Source organism: Chelon labrosus (genome assembly GCF_963514085.1).
Source record: "Chelon labrosus genome assembly, chromosome: 13".
Taxonomy (NCBI): Eukaryota; Metazoa; Chordata; class Actinopteri; order Mugiliformes; family Mugilidae; genus Chelon; species Chelon labrosus.
In genome coordinates this window covers 29,999,646-30,010,969 of record NC_140346.1, presented here as the reverse complement: position 1 = coordinate 30,010,969, position 11,324 = coordinate 29,999,646, and the positions used below count along the sequence as shown (strand labels likewise).

Here is an 11,324-nt window from a genome sequence, read left to right as displayed (position 1 = left end):
TCACAGATACCACACGGTCATGTTTATTTCATTTATTTAATAAAATCATCTGTGACGTTCAAAATAAACGGTGTCGAATATAAATGTGACCCTTCACAGGACAAGCAGTTACAGAAGATGAATGAATGAATGAATATAAATGTGTTAAAACAGAGATAAATAATAATGATAATAATAAAATAGCATCATGAGGAGTGGATGAATATTTAAAGATTAAATACTTGGATCTGACATGTTAGCATGTTAGCATGTAATGTGTTAGCATGTAACATGCTAACAAGGGACCTTTACATGACCTTCTGTGTAAGCAGAGATGAGGTCAGAGGTCAGAGACGTCTTGAGGACAGACATGTCCCGCGCCGTCTCACCACCAGGGGGAAGCGTGGAGGTGTCTCTGAATCCACTCCACATATTTGACCACCCGGGTGTAGACTCCATACACCCTCTGACTCCCACACTCTTCTGGCCCCCCCCAGGACACCAACCCAAACACCACCCACCTCCGGCTGACCTCGTCCTCCATTACAAATGCCCCCCCGCTGTCCCCCAAGCAGGTGTCCCGCCCCCCCTCGAAGAAACCTGCACAGAACATGTTGTCAGTGATGTTGTAGCTGACAGAGCGGGAGGCGTAGCTCGCCTGGCACTCGTCCTGAGGAACCACTGGCAGCTTCACGTACTGTAGGAGGTCAGAGGTCATCCCCAGGTCTGCCGTCACCGCAGGGTCAGAGGTCAGCGAGGAGGACGGTGAGGAGGAGGAGATCCCCCAGCCAGCAACTACACCCAGAGAGTTGGGAGGAGGAGCAGGGAGGTTGTCCTGGGAGAGAGAGGTCAGAGGTCAACGGCAACATGTCCATAACCTCCAGTTACACTAACACATGTCCTCCCCCACGTTTAAAGTCTTTTAAATATTATTAGTCTCTAGAAACATCCACCCTGAGGAAACAGGACATCCTAACAGCTTTAGCATTCGACCCACCTGTCTCTGCAGTGGGGGGAGACAGACGGGACGGACGAGCCGGTTGAACTCCACCCGCTGGCTTAGCCTCAGCAGGGCAATGTCATTGTTGTAGTTGTTGGGCTGGAAGTCCGGGTGGAGGATGATCTGGTCCACTGAGCGGTTGGTGGCCAGACGTTTGTCTCTGGAGTTATGAAGACCGAGGAAGACCTGGAGGACAAAGAGACGCTGTCAGAACCTGGACATCAGTTACTGACGTGGACACCTGCAGGAAACCCCTTCACAGTCCGGGACATGTTTCCTGTGTCTTTGATCTCATTCAGACACATTAACACCTGTCCACGGTAATCTGACTACACATGTCCTGATTGATCTGGTCTCTAGTGTCCAGGTTAAACAGGTCCAGGTGTGAACACTGGTCTGGTCTCTAGAGTCCAGGTTAAACTGGTCCAGGTGTGAACACTGATCTGGTGTCAGTCCACATGTGGAGGTGGTCTGGGACACATGTGACCTCCTTCCTTTGGTAGTGTGAACACACAATGAGTCCTGGGTCACATTAAAGACCACCTACTCAACAGGGCTGATCTGAGGAAGAGGAGTTTAACTCCTTCATTCAACCACTAGTAGAAATGATCACATGAATCAGTGATGTCTGTTCATTAGTAATGAGAGCCTTTTAAAAGATTCTGGTCTTGGAGCTGAGAACCAAACTAAACTAGAAACTAATCTGAACTAGAATCAACAAGAGACACTTTCCAGTTTGTTCGGGTCTAACCTGTCGTTCTAGACTCGTCTCATCTTAGTTTGGTGTTGTCATTATTTTACTTCCTGATTCATGGCTCCATTAAAACCTTAAATCCAAGATGGCACTGACCTTGACATGCTCGGGGGACACGGGGACAACGCTGGTGTCCCTCCTCTGGGACCTGAGGACATGAGCAGCCGTGAGGACCCAGGACTCAGACAACAGGGCCCCGGAGCCAAACCAACGGTCCTCAGGGACACGGGACAAGTCCTCCACACCGAGTAGCACCTGCCAGGGGAATAGGCCGGGGTCAGCTCCACGACCCCCCACGATCCGTTTCACCTGGGGTGGGAGAGCACGGGACGGACGACCACAGCCTGGAGGAGACAGGAAGACAGGTAGACAGGGAGAAAGACAGGTAGAGAGACAGGAAGACAGAGAGACAGGTACCTGGCAGACAGACAGGTAGTTTGGCTCCTCCCGCTGAATCCACCCAGTCTCCTTTGTGTCCACATGTGTATGAACCTACGACAATAATGAGACGTTGTCTCAGTGTCTCTGTCCTCAGTGGACATCAGAGACACTGTCTAATGAGATGTTGTCTCAGTTTCTTACCGTTGTCCAGCTGGATCATGTCCTCCCTGCAGATGTAGTGGACCTTCGCTCCAAACAGCGTGCTGTTGTCATGGTTACCAAACACCACATCAGCCATGGCAACCGTCTTTGGACTCCCACAGTCCACCACTAGGACAAACGGAGACAAACACTGTGATGAGGATGTATCAGAACCAGAACCTGCTGCATGTAAAGGGTCAGGTTTACCCAATGAAACCTGCTGGAGATGAAGGTCCAATCAGAGGACAGAGACAACAACGACAGGAAGTAAGAACCAACCCTGAGTCCTCCAGGTGGATGAGAGGGTGAGGAGGTTCATCATTCATTCGTTCATGAAACAGTTCATCATGATGTTTATTTAACCAGCAGAGTAAAGACAGTGGACCAACGGTATCCCAGTGGACGTTGGAACACCAGGAACATGAAGTGGAGACAGGAAACAAACGTCCCCCAGACCTGGAGACAGAGACTGTCTCTCTACCTGGTTCTTGTTGAGTTTCTGGTTCTGGTTCTGGTTCTGGTTCAGGTCCTGGTTCTGGTTCTTGTTCAGGGCCTTGTTTCATGTCCTGGTTCAGGTCCTGGTTCAGATCCAGATCTAGATTCTGGTCCTGGTCCTGGTCCATTTCCTGTTTTAGGTTCAGGTGTTTTAAACTGACCCGGTCTCTGTAGCAGTGTAACCTGATAATGATCCAGTGGTTCTGAACATAAAACACATCTATGACACACGGTTCTGGTTCAGCTGGTTTTATTGCACAAACACATTATCAGCCAATGAGAGGCCTTGTCTCTCTAATATAGGCTGTGATTGGCTGGAAGCAGGTCTTCACCTCCACCTGGAGTCTGTTTCTACAGAGAGAAGAGAGGAGGAGGTAGAAGAGGTGGAGTTGGAGGAGTAGGAGGAGGAGGAGGAGGAGGAGGAGTTTCAGTGAGTTCCTCTCTGAGTTTAATCAGGAACTAATAGATTATATATAATCTCATTCTCTTCATTCAAACCAAATGTTGCTTATTCATCATTTATGTTCTGCTCACTTCTGTTTCTGTTTCTTCAAGATTTGTACAAATGCAAATCAAATTTTGACGCCAGCGCCTCCGGAGGCGTGGACGCCAGCGCCTCCGGAGGCGTGGACGCCAGCACCTCCAGAGGTGTTTGTGCATGTATCAGTGAAGATGACCAGGAACCAGATCTTACTTTGACACTGAGGAGGACGACTGCTCCATGACCCATCAGCCTGACAGTCCATCTGAAGATGATCCCGCTGCTCTCCGTCCTGAAACAATCAAGACGACGTCAAACACTTAAAACAGATAGAAGACGTTCCATCTGGATCCTTTCATCAACCACAGGACATACGAGCCACCAGGGGGCGACACACGGGTATCTGCTGCTCACAGGAAGTAAACACCTACAGGAAGACATCTGAACACCTGGACATGTAGAACCACGTGTTCAGATGAGACGTAATAAAACCAGCTGACCTTTAGAAGCCTGTATCCAGTCTCACAGCTGAACACCACGTGATCTTTAAAGAAGTATTCTGATTGGATGGGATTCATCAGGGTATTAGGCGGAGTCTCTGGCACTGGACACTGACTTCCTGTCAGGACAAAATAAAAGCACTGAAGTCTGAAAAATAAATCCACCTGTCAGTGGACGAACCCTAATGCTAAGTGAAACTGCTAACTAGACTTTAAATGGAACAATAACCGCTGACTTTTATTATGAAGCAGCCTGACAGGAAGTGCTTAAACATGAGCCTGTAAAACAAGACCAGGGTCATTTGAGTCACGAGGAAGAAGGAGTGGCTACAGTGATCTGTTAGCTAGAGACCTGCACACCTCCTCATCTAGTATTAACCTGTACTTCCTGTGGCTACCTGCCGGTACCTGAGGACATGTTCACCTGTAGCCACGTAGCTGAGCCTCCAGCCCAGGTTCTCTCCAGAGTTGTCGCTGTGGAAGGAGACGGTGACGATGTTGCTGTCAGTTTCAATGAGTCCCGGAGACTGACGTCCACAGAACGGACCAAACACTCGACTTCCTGCTTGGATCTGAGATCATAGAGGTGTGAGTGTGAGGTCGTACAGGTGTATGAGGTCGTACAGGTGTATGAGGTCGTACAGGCTTGTGTTTGCTCCACCTTAACGTAGTCGTAGGGGCAGCTGATGTCGGGGTGATCCTCCACATCAAAGCGAGCATCAAACTGGAGGCGGAGCTTGAAGCCTTCCTCCACCTCCACATGGTACGAACACTCGGAGCTCTTCGGGTACGGAGCGGGAAAGTCGACACTGCTCAGAACGCCGGAGCGTTCCCTGAACACACCACCACTGCACTCCACTGAACACACACACTGGTTTCTATCTCTGTGAGGACCTCAAAAGTTCATCACCAAGAAACAAACTGGAAACATTTTAAATAAAGTAAAAGAGTAACTTTGAATGAAAACAACCAATCACATACATGTACATATGAACCAATGGAGCATCTGTAAAGTGGGCGTGGTCATGTGGCATCAGACAGGAAACAGTAAAACCACGGCACAAAAAGTTCATGGATGCATGAAAAGTAAATAAATAAATTAAAACTTTATAAAACATATTATTTACAATCTCATCTTTTATCAAACAACATAATCTATTTTATTTTATTTTATTTACTGATGAACATTCCTGGTCCAGAGACCAATCCCCAACCATGAACACTTCCTGGGGATATAGTGTAGGCTATATGTGTGAGGCTGTATTTGATTGGTTGTTTTCATTTAAAATGTGTCTGTCTTCTTCCTACATTATTTAAAATGTTGTCACAACAGAAAGCTTCCATTTACCTAAAGCATCCTCTAACCTTTATTTTAAAACCAAGTCTGAACAGGTTTGGTCCCACATCTTATACTCTCCGTCAGCTCTCTGTAAAATCTAGACTTTAAATCCTCCTCGTTCATCCAAGGCCCTGACACATCAGAACCAGTAAGGTTCTGTCTTCCTGGTGGTTCTTAGAGGTTCTCCAACAGAACAGAAGGTGGAGTCTCCAGTCTGGGTTCAGGAGGCCGTTGCCCTCTCTAGGTTTGTGAAGAAGCTGATGGTGACGCTGCTAAAGGCTCATTTAAGGTACTGTGTAACCTACAGTATGTACGTATGCTGGTGTGATTCATTTATACTTGTACCTCATCAGTCTGTCTCGCTCTGTAGCAACGCCACCCTGTAAACACTAGGCAGTGCTGAGTTGGGTTCATTTTTGTTTCTACTTCCTCGTTCACTTTCAACGATGGAGACTGAAGCTTTCGCCAAAATTATGTCTCAGTTAACCTTACTGATATTTTATTGATCCAAAACAATCAGCTCAAAGATTGACTGGAGATGGAGAAGCAACTGGAAATACTAAAGAGGAAACACGCTACTACCAAGCGGACCAATCACAGCTCTTGTGGTCTGTGTTGCCATGACGCCTGGTTACATTTCTGAGGAGGTGCACATCAGCTACGCTAGGGTTTGGACTGTCGCCGTCACTTTCATGCAGAAGTCTATACTGCCAATGAGGGACGTATATTAGTGTTGACACATGGTGAGGAGTTTCTGTCTCTCCTTGTCCACTTCAGTTTGTCCTCCCTGTTTTCATGAGCTACGCTAACTTAGCTTGTATATATCTGCTCTTATACTCTATTTTAAGCATCTCAGAGATTCATTATCTAATCACATGGTGTCTTTGGATGGCATTACCTTGGCCTCCAGTACTACTGTGAAAAACCTTGGTGTTATATTTGATGAGGATATGTCCTTTAAATGTCACATAAAGCAAGTGACCAGGACTGCCTTCTTTCACCTGCGTAATATCGTCAAAATTAGGAACATCCTGTCTCAGAGTGATGCTGAAAAAGTAGTTCATGCATTTGTGTCGTCCAGACTGGATTATTGTAATTCATTACTGTCTGGCTCCATATAGCTCTTTAAAAAGCCTCCAGTTGATTCAAAATGCCGCCGCAAGAGCATTGACAGGAATTAACCAGAGAGATCATATTACTCCAGTTTTAGCTTCTCTTCACTGGCTCCCTTTAAAGTCTAGAATAGAATTTAAAATCCTCCTCCTTACATACAAGGCCCTTAAAGGCCTAGCTCCATCGTATCTTAAAGACCTCATTGTACCAGATCATCCCAGCAGATCACTTCGGTCTGAAAGTGCAGGCCTACTTGTGGTTCCTAGAATTTCAAAAAGTAGAATGGGAGGTAGAGCTTTCAGCTATCAGGCTCCTCTCCTGTGGAACCAGCTCCCAGTTTGGGTTCAGGAGGCAGACACTCTCTCTATTTTTAAGGTCAGGCTTAAGACTTTCCTTTTTGATCAGGCTTATAGTTAGGGCTGGACTAAACCATCCCTTAGTTATGCTGCTATAGGCCTAGGCTGCTGGGGGACGATGCACCAAACACATGTCCTCCTTCTTTCTTCTCTCTCCTCTCTCGCATCCTCCACTTTCTTTTCTCTGGCACAGAGCTCTTGCCCTCTAATTTCCTATATACTACTAGTCATACAATTCTGTGCTATTACTATGTAGAATGTTTACTGCTGTGTGTGTCCCCCCCCCCCCCCCCACCCCCCTTCCCCCTCTTCCCCCCTCTTCTTGTGAGTATCTCTGGCCTGGAGTGGTGTGTTTCCTGTGGAGCTCTATACTACATCTGTTGTCGTGGTCTCATCAGCCTGCCCAGTCTTCATGGAATCCTGCAGTTATCCACTCCTACCTGAATGAACAATTCTCCAACCTGCCTATGATTCCTCTTACATTTTCAAACTGTCATGTAACATCATCAGTTTGTATCATCAGATTCCACATGTACACTTTAGTCAGATATGTGTATCTATGACAGATGTATGTTTATCTTGCTGTTCTCTTCTCTTCTCTCTTTGCTGTTCTCTTCTCTCTTTCTTCTGTCTTTACCCGGCTGGCCTTAGGCAGATGGTCCCTCCATATGAGCTGGTTCTGGTTCTGCTCGAGGTTTCTTCCTGTTAAAAGGGAGTTTTTCCTGCCACCGTCGCCTTCAGGCTGCTCTGGGGGTTTCAGGCCGGGTTTTTGTAAAGCGTCTTGAGACGATTTGTATTGTTATTGACGCTATATAAATAAAATTGAATTGAATTGAATTGAATTTAAGTTCTGTGTTTTTGCACAAGACAGTAAAAGTTACCGAAGTCAAATTCCTTGTATGCGCACACATACTTGGGCCAATAAAGCTGATTCTGGTTCCTTTAGTCTGAGCTCTGATTGTCTCTGTTTGACTGTTAATAACAGACGTTTCTGTGTTTTATGGTTAAATCAGTGAAAGAAGTTCCTTGTGTTCGTTAAGGAGGTCGTCGCTCCAACAAACAGCCGCTGCGGAGGATTTAATGAAGCTCTGGAGAGTCAGACTAGATAAGAGCTGCCGAGCGTTGAGCCTCCTCCACAGACAAACATGCTGGACATGTAAATATTGACCAGAATCAGTCACAGATAACAGACATGCTGACGCCAGACGTTCCTCAACCACCTCCCTCAGCTCTGAACCTTCTCTGAACCTCTGCTACAGAGGACGATCACAACTCATGTAAACACCAGACTGGTCCTGGTCAGAGAGATCATGACCTCTGACCTCTGAGCTGAAGCTCATTAACCAGGATCAGATTCACATGAACCTGTTTGAATGATTCTCTCCGTTGTTGTGCAGACGACACTCTGGTTCTCAGTATGTCAGTCTTTTTGTTAGATCAATAAACATTTTCACAGTTTTCCTCTTGACGGTCATCGTACCTGTCGACAGACTCACCTCTGCAGGTGTGGTTGTCCGAGTGCAGCAGGTAACCATAGCGACAGGAGCAGTAGTATCCTCCGATGTAGTTGTGGCAGAAATGATCACAGAGCAGATCCTCGTCTCTTCGCTCGCTGCACTCGTCTACGTCTGCAGAGGGAGATGTCTTTTAGAGGAGATGCAAGAAGACCTCACCTGTCCCTGAGGACTACACCTGATCCTGCTGCTCTTATGTTAGTGTCGCTAGCAGCTGAAGCTAACAGCTTTAACAGAATTAAAGAAGAGAAACTGTTTCACCTGTTAAATCTAAACATTTAATGTTTTCCATTATTGGTGATGAACGTCTAAAGAAACTACAACTCCCAGCGTCATGAGGGACCTCAGTGTGTCTCAGATTTAAACTTTAATCCCTGGAGGACGTGTCCTCACCTACAGGTGATGTGTCCTCACCTACAGGTGACGTGTCCTCACCTACAGCGCTGTAGTGAGCCATGAAGCCAGAGTAGTTCTCCTCGTTGGAGAAGTCAGAGGAGAACAGGAAGCTGAGGGAGTTCCTGGGGGAGGTGATGATCCTCTGAGCCGGCACCTCCTCCGTGTCCGTCTCCTCCTTCCCACAGAACAACGCCAGCACCTTCCCCTCAGCCTCCACCTGGAGACAGGTGTGTTAGCACCATGAAGACCAGACACTAAAACTAAACGTCTTCAGTGATTGGTTGTCGAGGAGTCTCTATTGTGGGATGAAGCTGCTTGTTGACCACATAACTAGACTATGAATGAGTGTGTGTGTGTGTTTGTGTCTCTATTTAGTTGTGGGGACATTAAAGTCTTGTTCAAACTTCAGTGCATTGACCGGTGTACCTAATAAACTGGCCAGGGGTGTAGTCCTGTGTCCCACCTTAACAAAATCATACTCGCACATGTAGGACGGCTCCAGGTGGAAGTGGCTGAAGTAGAGCTGGATGTGGAAGCCGACGGGAACACTGATGTTCCAGCGACGCTCCGTCTCCCTGGGATACGACTCTGGGAAGTTTGGAGACTGCAGGCTGCCGTACATCCCTGACAGCAGCTGAACGCAGAGCGCCGAGGAGACGAGCACGGAGAAGACGAAGAGTCTGAGAGGCAGTGTTGGGTATCGTTACTTTGGAAAGTAGTTAGTTAGGTTACAACGTTACCATCAATTAAAAGTAATCTGTTATGTTACAGCGTTACCTATGAGTAACAGTAACGCGTTAGAGTACTCATGCGTTACCAGAAATTAAAAGTCGTTTGCAGCGCCTCGCACATGCTGCAACTCAGCGACACACAGCCTCCTTTAAATGCACCGAGAAGTCCTGACATCCAGCCACATTAACTCTGCAGGATAACAATACCACGGTGATAGAGTGGTGCTTGGACACAAGATGGTTTTTAAATTGGAAGTGGAATTTTTTGCGGTCGACAGAAGCTTTTCACCAACGCAGAGTGAGCATTAAACCGTTTTGTTGTTCTTGTCCTTTTCGCTGGCAAATTGAAAATAATGTGCGTACTTCCACGATTCAAGAGCTGTCCTCTCTGCCATCAACACACACACACACACACACACACACACACACACACACACACACAGGTAACGTAGGTCAGCAGGGCACAGACGCATCATCACAGCGCTGACAGGTGGCTCAGTACTGTCTGACAAAAAGCAGCTGTAGTCAGAATTTTTCTTTCCTTATCCGGAGAAATTCTTAAAGCAACGGATTACTTTTTAAAAAAAATAACAAAGTTACTGATTACTTAACGCACGAAACTAACGCGTTACGTTACAAGTTACACGAAAAAAGTAATTAGAGTACTCTAACGCGTTACTTTGTAACACGTTACCCACGACACTGGTGAGAGGACAGAGACACTGATGTCTGAACCGAACCGACTCTACTGACTGGTCTTACTGTTTTATTCCACTAAATGTTATGAAGATGTTCTGGAGTCTCTCTGTTGGGCACTGATTCTGTGACAGCGTCTGCTGGACCAATCAGATTGTGTGGGCGTGGCTTAATGTGATGATGGACAGAAGAGTAGCAGAACACGTCATCTGATTAGTTTAAATGTCTCTGAAGCTGCAGAGTTTCTGTTCTAGGAGACACTGACAGAAACAGGAAGTACCATAGAACAGCCCCTGATACCACAACCAGCCAAGATGGCTGCCGGCGGAGAAGCCAGATGTTTAGAGTCCACTATCACGTCTGTTGTAAAAGATAAAAACAGGAGAATGTCTTAATCGCTGGCTGTGATTGGCTGAAGGACTGTCCATGTATCAGCATTATTAGCATTAACAGTCTGGATACGACCGAGGTCAGAACAGAACAACTTTTAAAGTTTAGAGCTTCTTTATCTGTTGGTGTCCATCTTTAATAACAATAATAATGAATGAGCTGGATGTCTCATCTTCTACCAGAGACAAAGATCTGCACTGAGGCCAGTCATGGAGTTGATCAGGGATCAGTTCTTGGACTATTTCACATTAGACATCATTAGAGGTTTATTCTTTTAGTTTTAACTAAATACATCGGGTGGAGTAATGAGTGAGAAGAGACGACGTTCCTCTAGGACCTAGAGTCTAGGACCACGGAGCCTCATGGTCACACAGTTCCACATAAAGTGAATGTGACATTATGCAGATAATATAAACAGTATGAAACTGTCCAACACAGAGCAGAGGAGACAGACGACAGACAGTTAGAGGAATCAGGGGTTAACCTCCATCTCTATGCAGACGACACTTAGATATATTTATCTATTCTTAAACCAGAGACCAGGACGTGTCCTTTAATAAAACCAGAGACCAGGACGTGTCCTTTAATAAAACCAGAGACCAGGACGTGTCCTTTAATAAAACCAGAGACCAGGACGTGTCCTTCACTCCAGGACTGTCGTCTTCCATCCTGTCTCAGAGCTGATAACTAGTTATTACAACATTATGATGATACTTGAATCGTATCACGTTGATCCATAACTCTCTGAAAGACTCTCTGCAGACAGAGGTCATGTGACTCTGGCTTCTTAAAGGTTATTAATCACTGACTGATCAGACTGAATCTCTGAAGCTGAAGCAGAAACCAAACTGTCTCTAGCTGATGTTCATTAAAGTTTCTCTTACCTCATGATGCAGAACAAACTTCTCTCTGATTCTTTCTGACCGACCGCAGCCGGACGCACGACGTCACCTGCGCCTGACGTCACTGTGCCAGGGGCGGAGCTGAGCGAACGTAAA

General features: G+C 46.3%; 1 protein-coding gene across 1 annotated transcript; it reads right to left on the bottom strand.

Moving 5' to 3' along the window:
- Nucleotides 1-364: 364 nt before the first annotated feature.
- masp1 (MBL associated serine protease 1) lies at nucleotides 365-9,645 on the bottom strand (the record flags this gene model as incomplete). Its single annotated transcript, XM_084559457.1, has 12 exons — nucleotides 8,973-9,645; nucleotides 8,549-8,726; nucleotides 8,096-8,227; nucleotides 4,453-4,649; nucleotides 4,216-4,363; nucleotides 3,792-3,910; nucleotides 3,505-3,583; nucleotides 2,316-2,444; nucleotides 2,151-2,225; nucleotides 1,830-2,077; nucleotides 977-1,165; nucleotides 365-814 (listed from the first exon to the last, which is right to left on the bottom strand). Exons 1-12 carry the CDS (start codon nucleotides 9,129-9,131, stop codon nucleotides 365-367), a joined length of 2,103 nt encoding a protein of 700 aa, XP_084415583.1. The 5' UTR covers nucleotides 9,132-9,645.
- Nucleotides 9,646-11,324: the final 1,679 nt, after the last annotated feature.